Here is a 22,480-nt window from a genome sequence, read left to right as displayed (position 1 = left end):
TCATGGCAACCAAACACTTCCATTTCAAAGCACAAGGGGAGGCTCATGAAACGGGTAAGGGAATCTTCGACTCCATGTCAAATGGAGACTTGTCCTTTCGCTAAATTAAAATAACTTTCCTTTCAGTGATATCACTACTAAATAGCAACATGTTGAACATTTTTAAACTGACAACATATTCTTATCTGCGAGCGCATGTTAACACGTAGCTTTAACGTTGCTTCAGTGTTTACAGTGCTTTGTATTATGCGGCTGTGGATGTCAGCAGAACGGCTCGAATGCATGTATTTGACTGACGTCCAGCACTTTGGATTTATAGGCGTTTGTTTTTTGTTTTTACGTTAAGGGTCTCAAACAGAAAGTACTGCACTATATATTTGTACCGCAGGGTGTCGCTAACTGTAAACAAAGCACACTACTACTACTACTACTACTATTAGAATTATTACTACTACTACTACTACTGTACTACTACTACTACTACTACTACTACTACTACTACTACTACTACTACTACTAATAATAATAATAATAATAATAATAATAGTAATAATCATCATCATCATCATCATCATACCAATAACAATAACACCACCACCTCTTATAATAATAACGATAATACTGATGATGATGATGATGATGATGATGATGATGATGATGACAGCTAGCACAGGGTCCAACATGTTTGTCACCTTCGAAAGGATGAGTGAGTGAGTGAGTGAGTGAGTGAGTGAGTGAGTGAGTGAGTGTGTGAGTGAGTGAGTGAGTGAGTGAGTGAGTGAGTGAGTGAGTGAGTGATGGATGGATGGAAATATGACTAAAAAAATCACATTTGTTTTATTGTTTGTTTTTGTGTTTTGGCACTGATTTGACATCTCCATTTGCAGAACTACCATATGAGCAAGCATGACATCAAAGACAAGTTCAACCAACAGTTCAGAGAATGGTCTAGGTGAGTGTAATGCTCCCCAATATACAGTATATATATCATTTAACATAAGAAAAGTTGTAATGAAATATAAATGTATCTATACCTATCTAAGTAAAACAAGAACATTTTGAAATACATAACTTAAAAAGAACATGGCATAGTCTTAATAACATAGACTTCTAAACATCCAGAAAATTGAAATCAGAAATGTCTAAAACAAAGGTGTCCAAACTACAGCCCTAGGGCAATTTGTGGCTCACCATTCATATTTGTGCTGCCCGCAACATTTACTAAAAATACATTTTGACATGGCCTGCTATTTAAAAAAGTAATAAAAAGGTTGGAGGGCATTTTATTTTTAAATAACTACATGGAGAAAGTGAATAGCTTGCGTGATTTAATTTTTTTTACCATGTTTAAAAAGTTAAAGTAGAAATATAGTGTGGTCCTTAAATCTTTCTATTTTTGGACAAAGCAGTCTAAAATGTATTTGGATGTGGGTTAGAAAAACCATAGACAAGCCAAGCAGCCCAACCTCGCATTTGATTTTACAATAGTTTAAAAGATTAGTCTAAAAGTATAACAATATATACAATATATCCAGTTGACAAAAGTTAACCCTACTCTGAAATAAATACACACATGAAACTAATGTTCTCTTTTTTTTGAGGACTAAAAGAATGTTAAGTATTCCTTTGATGTGGTCTCTGGAATTTTGTTGCATAGCCTTGGGCATGCATGCTCTATTCTCACCTGTGGCTCTATTGTTGTTGTCAATCTAACTTAAAATATGATTTTTGTCAAATACAGGCCACCAACACAGTATCTTATTGAATCTGGGTCATTTTACCTTGGCTGTGTTAAAGATAATGGTGTTTAGGGTCAACAGGTTGAAAAGACCCCCAAAAGTGTAATAAACGCTCTCAAAAGAACAATATCCAGTAAGTCTCAGAAATGTCAAAATTAACAAATTCAGTTTACTGACAAAACATTTGACCATGTGGGAAGCATAGTGGGGAAAATAATAAAGAGAAAAACAAACAAACCCAACATTTTCATGAGCTGTGGTAACATAAATAGACTGAAGGCACATGATACACAAAAACAGTCTATAAGTAGGATTAGCCAAGATGAAAGGCCCCCGAGAAATCAGAATGTTCCACTTAAGCAATGTACACAAATGCAATCAAGTTACATTCTTCGGCTTTCTGGGACATTACACATCACACACTCTTAATCTGTCAGGCAAATATTTCCCTTGGATACAATCGCCATAGCTGACACTTCACGGTCTTAGATGACGGGTATAAATTTCCACTACAATGATTTGGTGTGAGGTCTAAATGAGTTTAGTGGGAAGGTTGACACACCCAGCTGGGAAGTGGGTTTACTTAAGCTGTATTCGGCATTCCCTGCATCTTTTCTACAACCTTGTGGGCAGACTTTGAAAACAGCAACCGCAGGCGGGATGAAAACTGTCATTATAGAGCATTATGTTTACCGTGAATGGTTCTGGGTTCAGCATGCCTCTAAACAAGGATTAACTTTTTACATAAAATTCATGAGCTAAACTTTGATGCTCAGTTTGATATCTTCATTCCAACATGTTTACCCGTTAGAAGTGGACCACTTTGGCTGTACTAGAAAACAGTCTAGATTAATTAGAAAAAAATAGCACTCTGAATGAATCTGCGCAATGTTTTCAGATACTTTAACATCAGCTAGGTCAAAAACAGTGACGGGAAGATGAAGCTTTAACGTTGCTTCATGAACCAGTTGTATTTTTTGACTCCTCTAGAATTGTTGGTAAAGAAACAGGTCTAGCGCTGACAAATCAGTTTGTTTTCGGAGCTATGCTAAACAGACGATGCCAGCTAGATGAGTCAAAAAATGCAGCTATGTTGTTACCTTTAAATAAAAATCCACACTCCTAAAACTGCTTGATCAAAAAAAAAAGCCAATTTTGGTCAATATGAGACCGACCTACTAATGATGTCAATTTGACTCAGTGTTTTATGTTGTTTTGTACAAAACAAGACAAAGACCAATTTGGGTCACATTAACCCAAGTAGCAGGTTGGTCCAACATTTTACCTTTTTCCAGCAGGTGCAACAGTATGAGTTGTCCATTTTGACCCAATTTGGGTTATTTCTATTGACAGGAAAATGTAGTTTCAATTGGCAACATTGGTTTAAAGAAAGGATGTTAAGGACTGCCGAGTCACGGTGTTTTAAATCCTATGTTAAACAGTTATTTTTGACCTCACTCTTTTTAAAATGCTTTCTCAACCTGAGTTGTGAATTAGTCCCTTTTTGACTCAAATCGGGTAATGTTTGACCAAATTCGGTTCTATTTGACCCAACAGTATCATGTTATTTTTATTAGGCTTTTCCCCCAGCACTGCAACCAAAAAATACATTAACTAGCTTCACCTTGTCTTACATAACATCAATTACAATTACAATTACACACATCAATTCAAGCATTTTAAGCTAATGACTAAACTTTTTCAAGGTCAACCAGAGGACATTGTCCCCATGGTGCTGACATCCGCAACGCAGGAGCACTTTGGTTGCGTTGCTGATGAGGACGTCACAGCGGAGAACCCCTACAAGCTGCTGAAAAAGGATGACATCTTAGAGGACATGAAGACAAAAGCTGCAGTGTCTGATTTCAGCCCTGTGAAGCAGATTATTCTGGTGAGGCTTACCGTATTGTCCTGTGGCTCACTCGGACAATAGCCCCAAGACACTGTGATGATATACAGAATCCAATGTTAAGAGCTCTGGCAAAAATAAGGCAAGCTTACCCTAACAGTTTGATACACACGTTTGAAGTTGCAACTTTGCTCCGACAATCATCTTCTCATTTTCGATTGTGCAGCTTGTTTTTCTCCATTATCGCTACGCTAGCGCTGCAATGCTGACCTTTGACCTATAGTTTTTTTTCTTTTATCAATGCAAGTGTGATATAAAAAGAATAGCACCAAACAAAATTGATGAAAATTGATCGCTCATGTTTTTTTTTTTTTCCAATTTCACATGGTTTGCTATCTTTGCCTTTTGCTTGTATAATGGGAAGTATCGAACATGCTGTACATTACATTTCCTTCCATTTACAGGATTATCCAGAGAGTGAGATTTTGCTAGTTTATGATAGGGAATTCACCTATGGCCAATTGTTCTATCTGGCTGTGACACCAGAAGCAAAAGAAAGAATCCTCAATGTAAGTGCAAGTAGACACTTTGCTCAGAAGTTCAAAGTTTTTGTGTGTGTATGTGTGTGTGTGTGTATATATATATATATATATATATATATATATATATATATATATATATATATATATATATATATATATATATATATATATATATATATATATATATATATATATATATATTCATTTATTTATTTATTCCTCTTTTTTTCTTTTTTTTTCTTTTTTTCCTTTGTATTTATTCACTCTATACTGCAGTGTACCTAAATACATTTTTAATTAAATTTATATTCTACTTTAAATATGTGTCTGGCTTCAGGTGCTTTTAATTTTTTTAACCACAACATAGAGTAAATTCAGTTCAACTCTTGTGGAAATAAAGATTTGTGGGATCACATACAACTTCATGCAATAACCATGCATTATCGGTTCGTTTTACAGCCACCTGTATCTGAATCTGAGGAAGATTTAGAGATTGAAATCAAAACTCCAGAACCAAAGGAATGGATATCACTTGGCAGTGAAATAGAAATAGATGACGAATCTGTCAAAGAGACAAGAGAAAAGGTGAAAAAAAAGAGAACTCTTTAAAACTGATTTTTTTTTCATTCATTGTTATCTCCTCTATTCTGTCTTCCATCATAAGCTAATCTACAAATTCTCCAGAGCTCGGAGGGATTTTGGGCTGCCGGTCACTCTTTCAGACCGCAATGTTGCAGATGCCAAAGATGGTAATCTGGAGTGTTTGTCCTACCAAGACAAGAGATTCAACATCAAGCTTTTACAGAGGGACTGCGCGGTGCAGGCTATTCCCATACTCCGGAGCAGCAGCGCACAGACTCAGTGGTACAAACGCAATGGCAAACCAAGACGTGCATTACATACTGTAGCTTACACTACTACATTCCTAAGTACCATCATTAATACCGACACTAAAATGTAACATCATTGGATGTCTAGGCACTCATCTATTTAATGTTGAATGGGATAAACAACTTGTTTCAAGATAAAGTGGGACATGGATATGTTTACCAACATGTTAAATCACTTTCCCTTTTAAAAGCATTTAGAGTGAGTGCTTGGTGGAAACTGAAAACGCTAAAGCCTCTTTCCTGTATATACCTGGTTCCGCCCAGTGTGGTTGCCGTGGGGTTACAATGGAACTGCTCTCAGAATCCCTTGCAATGTGGTCCTAAGACACAATCCAAAAAAGGCCACGCCATTACAGTCATCTACTTAACCTACATATTTAGGGTGTGGCAAGGAACTCCCCTGCACTCTCCCCTTTCCTTGTTTTAAGCAAGTAAGACAGGAAAATAAAATACAGTACATACAGTACACATAAATTGTGTTGTGTTTTACAGCAATACTTAACCAGTAAAAAAAAAATATTGGATGCAATAGTGAGTAGCACTCTCTTTATGTTCAAGTGAATGAGATTAAGCCCTGCTTTTAATTTGTATCCATACTCTTCCTCTTTAGAGCCACCCCACGTTGCAAAACATTAATCAAGGAATACAATTTGATGGGGATCGATACAAAGACAAGACTCACTCATTCACTTAAATGAAATGAAGAAAGTGAGCAATGCCTAGTACTATTTTTTTAATACCACAAAGGAACTAGTTTATTAGTTAATAATGTGCTAGTGTATGTTTTTGGCCTATTTGCAGCTAGTGTATCCTGAGGAACATATCTGGAGATCCTCAACTAATATAATGTCACAAATTATCTATGTGCATGGCAACTAATTATAACCCAAAATTTTCCCACTGCAATAGCAATAATTAATTTCCAGCGGTCGTCATTCACAATCGAAATTGTACTGAAAAGATTTTTGTCAGTATTACACACTAAATAATGGTTGATTACACATATTGAATAATACATTTCCTGCACATTACAGGAAGTATGTGAAAAATAACGCGACACAGTACACGCCAGGAGAAATGAGCAAAACTGAGGAGGAGGAGACCCCTGCATCAAACTTAAATGAGTTTTGCAATGGAGTAACAAACAGGTAAACCAGCACACACCACAGTGTTATTGTTTTAGTTTCTCTAGTCCAGGTGTCATCAACTCCAGTCCTTGAGGGCACCTATCCAGCATGTTTTTGGTGCACCCCTTCTCCAATATACTCGATTTAAAGATCAGCTCCCCAGAAACCTCAGCAGAAGCTTGATAGGAGTGTTACACTGATATCCTGGTGGATAGTTGCCCTCGAGGACCGGAGTAACTTCCCCTGTGAATCAGTATGAAAATTTTTGTTAAACCTTTCATAAGTCTACAGCATTTGTAGTTTTACGTTTTCCATGCTGTGTTTTCCATTAAAGATGCTCAAACCACAACTACTGAAAGCAACTTCCTTTTTGTAGGGTTCTGCATGCCCTTCAGCTTGAGGAGATTATGAATGTGTTCAAGGATGACTGGATGGCTTTGGGGACAGAAACCGAAGATATTGACTGGTCCGGAAAGGTGTCGGACGTTTTGATGCTGAACCAGGCCTTTTCTGACCCGAATTACACTCAGGACAAGGAGATCATCTGCATGCACTGGCATCCCACTATTCAGAGTAAAGCTCATCCAAGGTCTTTTTTTTTCTCAGCAGTTCACAAATGGCTTTCCAAAAAGTGGTATACAGCTGTGTTTTATGTTGGGAGCTTACTTTGGATAGATAGTATCTATTAGACAGAAAAAAAAAAAATATTGCTCCGGTTCTCTGCGTGATTAAGCATGCAGGTACGAGTTGTTTCAGTGTGGTCATCATTGATTCGCCCCTTTGATGAAAAGCCATTCACAGTCCCAAAACATCAAAATTGAATTTCTGTAAACACTGTAGCAATCGCAGTTGTTCCAGTTTCTTGAAAGACTGAGCTATTGTGAACATTATACTTTGTCTAAGATTTATTTGGATTTAATTTCTCATTGTGTTAGATGTGATAGCTGTGGCAATGACCGAAAAGAAGAAATACCATTTGAACAGGTCTACTGGGCCAATCATACTTTTTTACAGCTTCTCGGACCCCACTAATGCCAAGGTATGCAAAAGTCAGCGTTTTATATGTGTGTGCTTTTGATATTTAATAGTTCTGTATTCTATATATCCTGAATCCCAGATCAATTGTCCTCAACTTTGTGATTTTTTAAACTTCGTCTGGGATCTTAAATGCCAGATTCCCTACAAGTAAACTATCGGATGTATTAAAAGATGAATGCAGATTTGTCTCAATTGCACTAATATAGAGTAGTTTGTGCCGGTTCGCACCATTTCACGCCGAAATACATTTATAAACCTATGGCAAACAGAAAAGAAAGGATGTATAAGAGGATGTCAACTAAGATCCAATGTACAATGATCAATATTGTGCCAAATTTGAGAACATTTAACGATTGAACTCAGACACTGATCAATAAGCGGCGATGATAGAGTGCAACATAATCCTTCTCGACGATGTTTATCTTCTATGGCCCATGCAGTCTTCTGTTGGGGTATTTTAAACACAATGATGAACATTTACTGCTATAGCTGCTTATTTTTGCATGTGATTTTGTGCAAAAAAAACTAAAATTTCCACAGACAAGCATAGATAATTTCAAATAACACTGTACATGGAAATGTCATCAGCACAATGGTATTTTTGCAATGCTGGTGTCTGTGTGTTTTTATCTTTCAGGTCGTGCTGGAGTGCCCAGATGACATTCTTGCCTTTGAGTTCTGCCCCTCTGATCCAAATATTATCGTCGGTGGCTGCGTGAACGGTCAGGTGCTTGCTTTGACTCTACTTTGCGTCTCAGCATGACCTTCCTTGCTGCGTTTGGCCTTGAAACGCCTTTTTGAATGCAATTTTTCATCAATGGCTGCTGCTCATTCTTTTTGAATGGACATGGTGATCACCAATAACAGGCATGGCAATGTGTGTGTGTCTCAGGTTGTGCTGTGGGAAATATCTGCTTACGGCTCACGTTTGCACCCAGCCCAACATGGGCCTGGTCATCATCACCACCACCATCACCACCACCACCACCACCATCATCATCACCATCATCATCATAAACATCATGATGGTGACATTACGGTAAGTACCCATGTCCTGTCTTTATGAGCAGCTTGTTGGCTCAAAAATACTGTTTTCCTGCAAGTGATAATACATGTGGTTTTCATGACCCTAATTGGGTTGTTTGGATGATATCACAATGGTTTTCAAGTATGCGTGTCAAAGGATGCTGGGCCTCTGATGACTGACGACAGTATTTCTCTCGTCATGCTCACTTGTTCATTAGATGGCAAAAACGACTGTGTCATTGTTATGTTCTCAAGTAATCCATATCATACTTAGTTATGGAAATTAGATCATCAAAGTAGGGCTGGAGCATATGGCCCCAAAATAAAATCTTATTTTTTTTCAACCTTTATTCATCTATGATTTTAATTCAACTAATAAATCCAACAAATATTTATTGAAAGGATGTCTGGATTTATTCCAGAATAAATTTGAGCCCTGTCTGGATTTATTCCAGAATAAATTTGGGCCATATGCCAAATGTTCCAACAGCAATAATACATACTGATTTTAAATCTGTTCTTGCTGCATTAGGAAATAATAGCATTAGGTCTTTTTCAGGATTTCACTAATGCTGAATAAAAGATTTTATTTTGCGTAACGTGATAGCAATTCTAAAGAAAAACTCTCTTGCAAAAAATAGTAAGGAGTAAGAAAATAGGATAATAAATCGAGACAGTCCATTTATGTACAGTGTTTCAAATGTCCAAAAAAATTAAACAGACAAAACTCCGCATCACCTTTGCCGAGGCATCTTTGTGTGCTTCTATTGCCCCTCCAGTCGGCCAGCTGTCTCCATCCCTCTCTATGCTTCTTGTTTTCTTTTTCTTTCTCCACCCCCCCATTTCTTTCTGCTCCTGTTTGCTCTTCTTTCACAGAACCAACAGCATCAGGTCTTAACCTCCAGCTGGTATGCAAACCCACCCACCCTCACCTACCACCATGATTTGCCCCTGAAGTTTATGCACAATAAAAGCAGAACTCCACCCTCCTCCTTATTTGTAGTGTAAACACGGTTTTATTTCTATATTGAGCGTTGTGGTAGCTACAGCCACCTGTGGCATGTTTGTCAACTAAACTATAGCTATAGCTAAAATCCTTCAATTTGGATATATTTTCCTTTCCCACCATGTGAAAAGCTAGATGATGTTGACATTACAGCGGTCAAGGGCGAATGCTAAATGTCAGTATGAAAGAAAGATTCATGAATTGTAGGACTTTTGCGTTGACCATTACTCAACTCAGTTCACCCCCCACCCCCCAATCTATTCACAGGGAATTGAGGACAAGAAAGGGCGTAAACGACCGTTTGTGCGCTTCAGGGCCATGTCTGGAGTAGAGCACAGTCACAAGGCACCGATTACGGATGTCCACTGGCTGCCACCAACATTTGAGGTATGGGTCACTTTTGCAAAGTTCCCGGTGGCTATGTCCCATTTGTCCAAAACTTCAATGCAAAATGCTATGATTTAATTGAATTAGTCAACTGAGTATAACTGGTGACTAATTGACTTGTTATGTTTTAAAGGTCTTGTTCGGATATGTTCTTCATTCGATGGTAAAAACTGAACTACAAAACTGAGGTTGCCAGGATATCGTAATATGACAGCCTTCATGAGACCAAGGAAATGTTACATGCCTATTGTTTCCAAAATGATTACATACCATACGTTTTTGTCATCGCAGTAAATGATTCTCTACTCACAAAAAAATATTACTTACCAATAGAGCAGTTCCCGCAACATTAAAAGGATATAATATCTTCCCAGGTTCCTTGCTTGCTACCATTACCATCATCTGTTCAAACTCTTCAGCTTGATTGATAGTGTTTGTTAAATTCTTAACCCTTCTTGAATCTCTTTAGGTAACTGCTCACGGCGTTCCAGTGGAGAACACATCCAATACTTCGGTTCAACTTATCACTTGCTCCCCTGACAGGTAAGTCATTCAAGGAATTCAAACACTTTCTTTGACATGCTATATGTTATGCTGGCTAGTAATTAGAAAAGTCTCTTTGTCACTGCCATTGCAGCATCAGATCATCAAGCTGTACTTGAAGTGTGTTGCACTAGTGCAGTCCTTCACAATTATTAAGCTCCCCTCGAAAAGAGAAAATATTTTGCACCCTCACTCAAATGTGGTGACTTTAAATTCATCATTATCGATACAAATAAAAATTGTACAGTATACCGAGAATTGTATCCTTTTTAAGACTAAAGAAAAAAGCAAAATACTGTAATTACACTTTCAAAAAATGTTAGTTACTTTTTATTCAGATTGCCGTTTTTTCTGAAACAGAACAAAAATAAATAAGTGCATCATAGTGCCTGAAACGTAAAAAAAAAAAAAAAAAAAAAAGATTTAAACTAGAAACATTGTTGACCAACTGAGCCATTAGAGGTTAGGCCTAGAGTGAAAAAAAATGAAATCAATAAATAATAAATGTAAATCAAACTGATTATCATAGGAGTAACAATATCTTAAAACATTTTAACCTGAGGAAGGTTTCAATTTTTTTTTTTTTCTAAATCTTTCTAAATCATTATAGTGACACCGGTGTCAGTAGTAAGTTGTACTTTCTTTGTCAGAATTTAGTCAATTATTATATGATGCCCAAAATTAGTTTATTGATCCAACAACTTGTGGCTGTGGATAACATGCTAGCTAACGCTAGTTCTTATCTTTAGCATGATATATAGCGTTGCCTTGTATACGTTTGTCTCGTTAGCTTTTATGTTTGTGCCAGGTATTCCCCTCTGGTATATGTTTGCATATGCAAAGGTTTTGCAATGATAGGTACTCCTTCGCATGTAATAGATGTTTTGTATTGTGATCAATTGCATTTTTATTTTAGTTATAATTGATTTAATCAATGTAATTTGTGCGCATTTTTGTAAGATATATAATTCTTGCATATGGGATTTATCTGAGTAACTGTGTTACAGAGATTAAAGAGACACTGACAGCCTTCGTTTGGTGTGTTGTTAATAATGAGCTCACCCCCCCAATAATTAGAATTGCTGTTTTTTTTACCTTGAGTATTTCTCCGAATTAACCTACGACATACATCGTAAGTTTTAAGTCGTAGCAGTTTTATGATGAGTTTAAAATAACTGTGTGCAAATATCTTTTCAAAGTTCTTTAATGTTCTGGGATATCCGAATGCCCAAACAAACGCGTCAAGCTGCTCCAGACAAGAAGCAGAACGATGAGTCTCAGATGGCGAATTACAGTGACAACAACCCTTTCAAACACTTGGAGCGGCTATGGAAACCCTTCATAATGGTAAAGTAGGATTCACTGTGTTTTTGTTTTTTTTACCTTTCAAAATAGCTTTCTCCTGACCTTAGTTTTCCCATACATTGTTTACAATATGTACAGTTCTATCGAAACAAAGTGTGTAAAAATCACATTTTCATTTTAAGAGAAAAGAGAACAGTGTTTATTTTATTCATGCTGCACATCCACTTATAGAAAATTAAAGCAACCTCAATAAAGAATTAAATTAGGCAATGTTGGCTTGTAAAGCAGCGTGGTAATGGTAGATTGCAATAATGACACTGAGAGAGTTAGAATTATAAATTCTATTGCTTTGCTTCAGTTGTATGAATTGGACAAGGTTGAGGAACGGTCCCAACAAATTCTTCAAATCGGCCCAGTAATTCAGTAGAGTCTATCTGATCTGTCTGAATTCAACAACAGAAACTGTTAAAGATAATTTAACTTATGTGTTTTCCTTTAATTACAATTACAGTTGCAATTACAGTTACAATTGCTAAAAGACATTTCTTGCAACCGCCATCATTTTCCTCAAAACCATCAAGAAAAATAAAACAATTCAAGCCTTGTTGCCAAAACTCCAGTCTTTTCGATTAAGCAATCATTTACAACCAGTAAATGTCTTCACAAAACAAAAACTGTTCAGTCATATTTAAATTCTACTGACAAAGTACAAAGAAAAATACACTTACAAACAGGCAATAAATGCAGTATTTTAATAATCATAACACTGCTTACAGACTGGGGAGCAACTAATTAATTTTTTGGGGTATGCAAACCGACTTGCTCCACTAGGATATTTTTTTTTCTTACCCTTTCCTGTTTATATGAATCTTTTTTGGGGGGAATATAAAAGTTTTATGAAAAAACTTTTGTTTTAAGTTCCATCTTACAGCAAGTGAACAAAACACTGTATTGTAACAAATGATTTAATAAATGATTGTTGTTCAGGAAGTGAAAGTCTGGGAACTCTGGAAGTCTGAAACATTATTAATATACTTTCCAAGTCCAACACTGCCTATTACGTAAGGAAGAATAACATGGATAGTCACATGTGCTGCATGGCAATCATATTTTGGGAGTAGAGCTGAGTGGAGGAATGGATGGAGAGAGTCAAGCAACCACAAACACACTGAAAATGAGAATAAAATACAATAGAATGCAACAGAATGCCTTTATTGACAATTGTATAGCTGGTATACAACAAAATACGGTACTACTGTACTAGGAATAATACAAAGAAAAAATATGAAATAAAAAAAACATTCTTTTCAGTGTGTTCTTGTTTTGTTATTCTGAGCGGAGGGAAAAAGCTGCCTGAGTCTGTTTGTCTGGCTTTTTTGAGTCCTATCAATACAACTCTCCGGACTTTTTAGGTGAATCAATTTGTTGTCTTAATTTACTACTTGCACCAAAGAGGACTATACACAAAAGAAGACTTTCTATAAATCTAAAAAACATCTGCACATCTGTAATCTTTAAATAGGCAACATATGTAACGTTTTTCATCACCAATTTGACAATTCTAAACCATGAAACCATATTGAGATTATGTTATTTTTAGAAGTAGTCTTAGTCAAACACATATTCTTTTGTGTTTTAGGTACCTTTGGTCAATATGGAGCGGAGCGGTGAATATGCCCCATTAAAATTCAACCTTTATCCCTTCACCAACAATAGCAACACCAATGTCACAGGTGAGAGTAAAAGTGAATAGTTTTTATTGTTGACTATTAATTGATGAAACAGAAGATCCATCTGTGTGTTTTTGGAATAGGTGTTTATATTATTTACTTGACCTAATACAGTACAAGCTTAGTTCTCATCTTAGTTCTTATCTTGTGGTGCTACATAGTAACACAAGAAACATGCTGGCAGGAAAACTTACCAACGGTTAGACTGACCACAGCATTAAGCTAGTAGGACTACATTTCCCATGATTCTAAGACATGGAACACAAGTGGTAGTTTTGGTTCCAGTGTGATGGGACACTTTCTAGCGATTAGGTGTGGATGAGAAAGCAAACGTGAACAGAAATAGGAAGGAATTATACAGCTAAATTATTTTTTGATTGGTTTATTATATGGATTGCAAAAACAACTGTGTGATTGACATTTACTTGATCTAAACAATTACCTTGCTAACTTGACGAAGAAACATTGAAAAAAAAAAAACAGAAATGAACTGGCGGAGTGGATTTCTGGACACCTGCATATTTGTGCTGTTGATTTGTAAATCATTTTGAAAGCTTGATGACCAGATGGGTTGAGTCTCAAACTTCTTTCTACTAGCTTTTGAGCATAGACGTTATGTGGTGAGCTTTGTTAAGTTTTTCATTTTATTGGATATTGATGTTTTTTTGCTAATTGAGCAGAGAGCTGATATACTATATATAGAAAATATTCAGTCGGCACAGACACGTTCTTTTCCTTGCTCCTCTTTAAGACTTTTTGTCATGAATTATATTTCTCAACAAGTTACTGATGAAGTCAATTGTTTTTTTTTCTATCATTCCTATGAATTTTTTGATGCTCAAGAAAGTGGTGATGGCTCAACTCTAATTAAGGACTACAGTCAGCTACAAATACCATCTGCCAAAGGAGTAACGCCTATAGAAGACATAAATACCAAGATTTATATTGGAACGCAGGTAAATATTCTTGGAACCTTATTTATCCTCAGCATATTAAGTGCGTGATTATTTTTTTCATAAACTCTTCCTAAAATGCAAGACCCTAATTTTCTGCCAGTTATACCTTGTTAATGTTGTTATTACATTACATAAGTTCTGTTCTAAACTCATCACTTGTGAATGTTGTAAGAGAAGGTTCAGCAATAATGCAATGCTTGTAGCATCAATATTCAGAATCTTTCACTTGTTTTAACCATCTTTAGTAGCAGCAAACATCTTCAAATGACAAACTTGTTAAGCCTAATGACACTTGAGTTTTTGTTTCTCTCAGCCTAAACTGGCATGAATTTGCAGACAAGATGTACACAAACCAAATTTGGACAGTTAAATTACTTAAGTCCAATTTCACAAAAGGAATCCCTGACTTTTGTGTGGTAACCGGTAAAAATTGAGCAAACGGTGAATTGAAATTGCAATTTCTGTCAGGAAAATGACAATTCAGCCTTTTCTTGAAACCGTTCAGCCTTACTGGATCACTGCAGCCAAGGTTACCCGAGAGATAGGCAGGAGAGTATGTGGAATGTCTCCTTGATAGGAAATGGAAAAAGGAGACTGAGCGGTGGAACAGGAATGTGCCGGAAATCACACAAGAAACGATTAGCTCGGAAGAAGTGGGACAATGAGAGGACTCAGGAAAGGAGACAAGAATAAAGGATGTGACCAAGAGCGCCGGCAGAAGTAGCAAAGGCCAAAAAAAAGGCCAGATTTAATAGTAAATACGGTGAGAAAAACTTAACAGACTGGCCAGACAAAAAGATGCTGGTGAAAAGCATGTGCAGCACGTTAGGTTGATTAACAATATAAACTTTGATGGGAAAGCATCATACATAGTGGCAACCCCCAATGGGACAAACCACAAGAAAAGGTTTTTTTTTTTCATTGCCATTTCAAGACAACAGCGAACACGAGAAGTCTGCCAAAACATCAATTTGCAATAAAATAAAGATACTATTATTCAAAATCGATATAAAACGTCCCTATATGTTTCTATAGCCGCTCATCCTCAGTAGGGTGTCCGGCGTGCTGGTGCCAATCTCTATTGTCTTCTGGCTGTTGATGGGGGACACTGCCAACGAGCACTCAGACTCACAAATACACTAAGGGCAATTTGGAGTGTCCAATACACCTTGCATGCATGCTTTTGGGAATGTTGGAGGAATTAGAGTGCCTGGAGAAAACCCATATGGAACTGGGAGAACATGCAAACTCAGGAAGGCCGGAGCCGGAATTGAACCTGAGACCTCTGAACTGTGAGGCAGACGTCCTAACAAGTTTTCCACCATGCGGCCTTGTCCAAGATTCATTTTATCATTTAAAATTAAAACCAAAAAACAAATCTTTTTACGTGGAAAGCACGTAAGTATCAAGCTTTATCGCTCGCTGTTAACAGTTGCTGCGACAGTTCCGACAGATAGAAAAAAAGGTCAATCTATGCATTAAAATGATATATTAAATATAAAATTTAAAAGCTGCCATCAAAAAGAATGATAAGCGCGAAATAAATTTTATATGTATATTACTTAAATACAATGAATGGTACATCAAGTCACTTGGGTTTACAATATCTTATCAAATGATGTCTCTTTCTTCCATTCCCGCGGTTTGAATGTCAATGAATCAATATCAAGCATTGTCAATCAAGTCATTTTAATCAAAAATAATTTCTGATCTAAACTGATTCAGAATCGAATTGCAGACCTAGAAATTAGAATCGAATCGACTTGTGATACAGTCACGGATTGCCAGCCGTAGTGTACACCCCTCACGAGGCAGCTGTAGCTCCTCTGTCAAGACTTGAGCAAATGGCAACCAGTTACCAACCAGATACTTAGTCTGCTTCCTGCCTACCGTCAAGGTGCCATTGAGCAAGGCAACACTCTCCACCCCTCCAACTTGTTGCAAGTACAACATTGTCTACATGCCTCTCTTGATATTTCTTTCTGCAAATGTGATCAGTAAGCTGCTGAGAATGACAAGCAAATGTCAAAATACCGACATGGCTTTGTATTACTGGAGAAATAATCGTACGTAATCTCAATGCTTTTTGCCAGGATGGGGAGATTGCTTACACCGAGTGGAAAATGGAGAAAAACGACCTCGATCAAGTTCTTAGTGAGTTACGTAATACCTTCTGTGACAACTGGGAGAAGGTTTTGCTCGAAAAGCCAATATTTTACATTTAATTTGAACATTATGAAAGTTTCAAAATTTGACTGGCAATATGTTCATGCTCTTGCGCGCTTGATGCTGGATGATAACCACCAACTCTTCTCATTTGTCCCCAGGTCCCAAGCCCCTTCATTTGTTCAAAATCCACCCTTGCTTGGTCAATACAGTCGAGCGCTCACCCTTTTTTAAAGACATTGTCTTGACTGGAACATCACTTTATGGAAGCAGCAATATTGCCATTTGGAAAGAAGGAGTGTTGGTAAAAAGTTGTTAATTTGACCCCAAAAAATGTTGTTTACCTTCATTGGATGTGGTTTAGAAGTTTTTTTACGAATGGACTTTCAGGACGGCCCCCTTTTTCTGTTCCCAACCTTGGAGGGTCTAAGCACTTCGGCATGCTGGTCTTTGACACGGCCGGCAGTTTTCTTTGTCGCAAAGGGAGATGGTAAAATTGAGGTGTGGAACATTCTGGAAAAGACAGGAGAAGCTGTGCACGTGCAAGAACACATGACCAATGGCAAGATAACCTGCATCAACTCATGGTCCACTGCCTGTGAGTATTTGTGAAGAATCACAATTATAGAGCTGCAGAACCTCACAAACCTCAATGTCCAAATTCCCGAGTATGATTAAGTTCGGTTTCCCACCACTGCAAATCTTGAAATAAGCTATTTCGTATCACTGTTTGCTCAATAAACTTTGGGCTTTACACGTCATGTAAACGCACGGACTCACGTAACTTAAAATCAAGTGCACGCCGATAGGCCCAAATGGTTTATGAACGACAGTTCATTTGTGTTGCAGGGTTGCTAGGTTTCGTAAGACTTAACGCGTAATGCATATGGAACAATTGACACGCGCAACATGGTTCGTGGATTGCTCAATGAAACAAATGCGTGCATGTTCGATTCACATTGCACAATTAGTGTTTCCGTTCTGTTTAGCTTGACTCATCCTCACCACTCCTTTATCCCAAATTGTCCCCATCACATCAAGCTTCTACCAACATCTACGCACCGTAATTATAGATTCATGTTGAATCGCTGATTAAGGATGCTAAGAAACCTGCTAAGCTTGTTAGCTATGCTGTTATATGATGCATGATACAGCACAAGTCTCCACTAATCGCTAAATAGAAGAAGAGACATGGTGCATTCAGATGCATTCAGATTTTTTATTGAATTTTTATCTTTCTATTGAGAGGACAGTTATCCGTTCCTTTTACATTTTTAATGTAAATGTGTTTTTATTGTGGCATTCATCTGTTTTTGTTCTCATATTATTTTGAGTGCCTTGGAGTTTGTTAAGAAGCATTAATAGATGTTTATTTGTATGGCTTTATGTTACTCCAGCCAAGCAGCACTTCCTGACCTTAGGTGATGATTTTGGAATTGTCCGTGTATTTCAAATCCCACCGGTGTTTTACACTGCTTCCAGGAATGAGGTAAAACAGTTAGTCGTGGATACGGAACATGTCTTTTTTCTTATGATCTCTAGCAAGAATCTGGACGAAATATTTCTTATTTCTGGTGACTCCAAGAAATAGGATTCGTTTTTGCCATTTTAAGTGTAAATGTGATAAAATAAGGATTGCCTTTTTTTTCAGACACTTCAATGCACTTGGGATTTTTTTCTGCTTAGACCAGTCAAACTCATTTTAGTTTGTGGGCCTTATGGAGGATAATCTGGGCAGGACGAATAAAATCATGCTATGTATTTGTATAACTTGAAAACAACAACTTCAAATGTATTAGTATTTTGTATTACTGTCCATAATAGTACAAGCACAAAAGTACTATTAATCATAAAATGATAACATCATAAATAATCATAAAACATTTCAAGTTTTCTATTTATTAAAAAAAATGGTCTCATTTTTATACTTTACCAAATCATCTTGTAGGCCGGATTAAACCAATTTGCGGATCAGAACAGACCCACAAGCCGTATATGTTTGACACCCCTGGTTTAGACAACCCTTTAACTTGTATAAATGCTGTATAAAACTAGTTAACAGTTGTGTTTTTATATTGCTTTTTCCTTGTGTCAATGTTTAAAAGGATACAGTTTTGGGTCTACTTATACAATTTGTATAGAAAATATTATTAATGGTCCACATGGCAAGTGGGTGGGGATGTTTTCCTAGAATGGCTTTGCAAAATATAATTGAGAAACATTGAGCTAATCCATGTTGATGAAATGGATTTCATACAAGTATGACACAATGTATATGTATAGGTAGATATAATTTCATTTACAAGTAATGAAGGCAGAATCACATAATTTTATGTTTTATCTCTATCTATCTATCTATCTATCTATCTATCTATCTATCTATCTATCTATCTATCTATCTATCTATCTATCTATCTTTATATACATATATATTTATATATTATATTATATATTGTGTGTGTGTGTGTGTGTGTGTGTGTGTGTGTGTGTGTGTGTGTGTGTGTGTGTGTGTGTGTAGCGATCAAACGTCGCAAAGTGCCTTGATCAGCAGCAAGAGAGGCTAAATGATCTGGTGAGGAGGAGAGAAGTATGGCGAAACCAGACACAGGAACCAGAGGAGCAGAAGAAAACGGTGAGCTCTACAGTATTTTATACAGAATTTACTGAAAGTCTTCGCCGGTTGTTAAAGCTTTTAAGTGTGTTTCCCATGTGATGTTGAAATCATAGGAACAATATTGAAGTTCTCTCTAACCTAATATTTAATTCATAAACATGGATATTCAATACCACGTGAGAGGGAGTCATTATTGACAGTGCTTGTCTGCCTAGTCACAAATTCATGAAGAACCTCTGGGGAAACCTTGGTTATTCCGACCTTGAATTGTCTCTATGCTTCATGTCACAATATAGCATGTGAACCTCCAAAGAAACATGTCACACAAATCTCAATGATTTTTAGATTTTTGTGTCATTAAAAACCGTTATCATACTAAAACACACTGCTTGCACAGCCATTGACACACATACTGTATAATTATTATCATTTCCTATTATGGTATTACTATGAAATATGTAACCAACCACCTTCTTTTTAATCTTTGGAATAAAACGGAACTAAGACCTTTGTGCTCACTCCCTCTTTTGTAAAAGATTGTTTTGACTCTAGTTTTGCCATTCCTCCGCACTCTTTTTATTGATGCAGTAAGTCTGAATACGTTTTTTAAAATGTGATTGTTTTGCAATTATTTGGAGATGATAGCTACTGTAGTGTCTTTGGTGCATACCTTCCACAACGCAATTCATGAACACTTCACAAAAGAGCTTGGCGATACAGCTGAAAAGTGTATTATGATATTAGTAATAATAATTCTAGTTTTATTCATGTATTTATTTGTTTACTATTCAAAATTAAGACTGATTTTTAGTGAACATATACAATTATACTTAAGCTTTAATTAGGGACCAACGCAAATATGAAAAAGACAAATAACCTGAGCAGTATAATGATGAAATAAACATCTTTTTAAACATACCGTGCTTATTAGGACAGTTGTCAGGACAGGTGAAAATATACCACAATGTCAGTTTTTGTTTTATTTTCCAAATTATCCAAAATCAATAAGTGTTAGATAACATTACATGAAAGACAAATATCACTTGCATGCTTTACATGCACTTACATGCTTACACTTACATGCTTTCCCAAAGCTGTATTATTGATATAGTGACATTAACTCTTATTACATTAATAGATGGTATTTGAGAAGTTCTTGAAAAACATCTGTGAAGCAGCATGATGCTTTCTGTAGAAGCAGGCTGACTTGATAATAAATTGTGACAAATTGTATTGCTTCCTGTTTATTCCCCAAAGGAGCCTGAGAAAGCAGGAACCCCCACAGAAGAAAAGGACACTAAGGAGTATGATGAGTTTCTTTTGCTTGAGGAAAACATCCTTAAAAGCATGGGGATAACGACATAACAACACAGGCATTGTTTTTATAGACAAATCTTTATGTCGATGTACAAACACAGTTTTTACTTTTTGATGTGCAGCTCGTATTTGAGCCTTAAAAGTTTAACGCCCAGCCTGTGGGTTATAGTGTCAGCGCACCACACCTCACCCTCACGGCTCTACCCAGGGCTATGGCCCTCACAAACCTGTGATCGACATGAAGTTACCTACAACGTGCTCTGTATACAAGCAGAAGTCACCAAGTTGTCCATAAAATGAAAGTTTAAACAATCGTCTTATCGGGCTGTCAGCTTTGTATTAACCTGACTTTTGCACAAGACAACAGACGGTCCTAACCCTATTGAGAGAGCAAGAAATTCCACTTACTAATCTCTGCCTGATGCGCCACACCGGGGAAGTAACAACCATTTCAGGTGACTACCTCTTCAAGCACATCGAGAGAATGCCACGAGTGTGTAAAGCGGGAACAAGAAGAGCAAAGGGTGGCTATTTTGTTTTTCATGTCTTCAGTGAGACTCTTCAATGTAAATACTCATGAAAGTAAAGAAACACATTGACTAAGAAAGGCTGCACTGTACTCTCATTTTAGGGCTACTTTATTGTCATGATAATCTATGTGTTATCTGTAGCCTTGCTTAGTCACTATTAATGGCTTTTTCATAGGCTGTTGATAGATTTGTTTTTCATTAAAGGAAAACAATTTGAGACCTGAAAACGTGTTGTGTCATAATCTAACCATCATGTTATTCAGTTGAGCAATTTCTTGGTGTCCATCCAGCCTAATTGATGAAATAATACACAGACCAACTCAACAGAATGCCAGAAATGGTAGGAGTGATCATAACGTCTATGAATTGACAAGATCATAGTATCATTGTATTGTAATCAAATTGTGAAGAATCAGATGTTAGTTTGATGTGATTTTGGACTATGCATGTATGGAAATGTTCAGTACAGCCTGGCATGCCATAAAAATGCATGCATTTTTTTTAGGTAAGCAAATCAAGGGCCTTAAGCAGGGAAGAAGAAAGTAAATGTCACAATTTTGCCTGAGTTAACGTGATGCCTTAGGAGGGTTTTCATTCAGTACTTTTTCATAATTTGGTGACAGTTTGATTGTTGTCAAACAAATCCAAGTGACTTGCTATTGCAAAATGTAATGGCACAAACCATAAGGCGCAACACCTTCACCTCTCTTATTGTCCCGCTTACTTTTTTCTTCCCTTTGTTTTATTTAGTCTTGATAAATTTGACATTTTCACACAGGTTTCTGAGGTCATAACATGAAATTTAATTGTGAACTAAGAGAAAGCAACCATTTTTAAGCACACTGTCTCAGAGAGACCACACTTTGCAAGTCTACTACTAATACACTGCACAGTATTTTTCAGTTTTTCTCCTTCGGGTAGCCGTAAGACAAAGAGGCCAGTAACCATTTCAGCTTCTTCTTTGGTGCCACAAGATCTATGCAATATAATTAGAGATTACTAGACTAATGGTTATATTATAAAAAAAAAATAAAGTAACGTTGATGAGATACAATTTTTTTTTTTTGCATACTGTTGAAGTGTGGGTTTTTAAAATTACAACATTTTTGGTTCGACTAGATGTCCCTAAATCTTAGACAATCACCCTTCTACAAAAACCCTATTCATCCCGCCATCCATTTTCTAGAGCCGCTTATCCTCACAGGCCAATTACAGGGCACACAGAGACGAACAACCATTCACGCACTATCATACCTAAGGACAATTTAGTACATCCAATACACCTGCCATGCATGTTTTTGGAGTGTGGTAGGAAGCCAGAGTACCTGGATGAACCCACACGGGCTCAGGGAGAACATGTAAACTCTACACAGAAAGGCCGGAGCGAGATGGATTTGAACTCCAATGTTCAATATCAAAAACGGACCGTAATGATTAAAAGTACACACGTAAACTTCACTAGCAAAAAGTAAAACTAAAGACTTTTTTTTTTCCCTTCCAGGTTTTATCCCACATTGTTCCACAACATTTATGAGAAAGTTTTTCCCCTTGAAGTGAACTGCCAAGAGCCCTCTGGACTCAATTAGTTTCACTCCTTCAAGGGAATAAAATGTGGACGCCTCCGAGTGCCAAGTCCACGTCAGGTCAAGAGCGGCCCAGCAAACCTATAGTGACTGCTTGACAGCTGCTATCTGGCCAAAAAAGAGGCAGGGGTG

At 36.9% G+C, this 22,480-nt stretch overlaps 1 protein-coding gene across 1 annotated transcript; it reads left to right on the top strand.

The window, feature by feature from the left end:
• The first annotated feature begins 30 nt into the window (after nucleotides 1-30).
• dnai3 (dynein axonemal intermediate chain 3) lies at nucleotides 31-20,910 on the top strand. Its single transcript, XM_088425805.1, has 22 exons — nucleotides 31-54; nucleotides 888-952; nucleotides 3,446-3,630; nucleotides 4,053-4,157; nucleotides 4,590-4,715; nucleotides 4,795-4,994; nucleotides 6,055-6,168; nucleotides 6,524-6,720; nucleotides 7,083-7,186; nucleotides 7,823-7,912; nucleotides 8,078-8,224; nucleotides 9,485-9,604; nucleotides 10,074-10,147; nucleotides 11,347-11,494; nucleotides 13,092-13,185; nucleotides 14,026-14,138; nucleotides 16,232-16,292; nucleotides 16,466-16,608; nucleotides 16,695-16,902; nucleotides 17,702-17,793; nucleotides 18,823-18,936; nucleotides 20,176-20,910. The coding sequence occupies exons 2-22, from the start codon at nucleotides 907-909 to the stop codon at nucleotides 20,281-20,283; spliced, it is 2,589 nt and encodes an 862-aa protein (XP_088281931.1). The 5' UTR covers nucleotides 31-54; nucleotides 888-906; the 3' UTR covers nucleotides 20,284-20,910.
• The last annotated feature ends 1,570 nt before the right edge of the window (nucleotides 20,911-22,480 follow it).

The sequence above is a fragment of the Hippichthys cyanospilos genome, chromosome 10 (assembly GCF_059441005.1).
Source record: "Hippichthys cyanospilos isolate Australia breed blue-spotted pipefish chromosome 10, RoL_Hcya_1.0, whole genome shotgun sequence".
Lineage (NCBI taxonomy): Eukaryota > Metazoa > Chordata > Actinopteri > Syngnathiformes > Syngnathidae > Hippichthys > Hippichthys cyanospilos.
The sequence above is the reverse complement of the archived record's forward strand: the minus strand, read 5'-3'. Positions and strand labels throughout refer to the sequence as shown.

Excerpts from the sequence above, each read along its gene's own strand:
- dnai3 (XM_088425805.1), top strand. The coding sequence starts at position 907 with ATGACATCAAAGACAAGTTCAACCAACAGTTCAGAGAATGGTCTAG. Across the intron at positions 4,158-4,589 it reads CAAAAGAAAGAATCCTCAAT|CCACCTGTATCTGAATCTGA; the intron begins GTAAGTGCAAGT and ends TTCGTTTTACAG. Across the intron at positions 6,169-6,523 it reads TGCAATGGAGTAACAAACAG|GGTTCTGCATGCCCTTCAGC; the intron begins GTAAACCAGCAC and ends TCCTTTTTGTAG.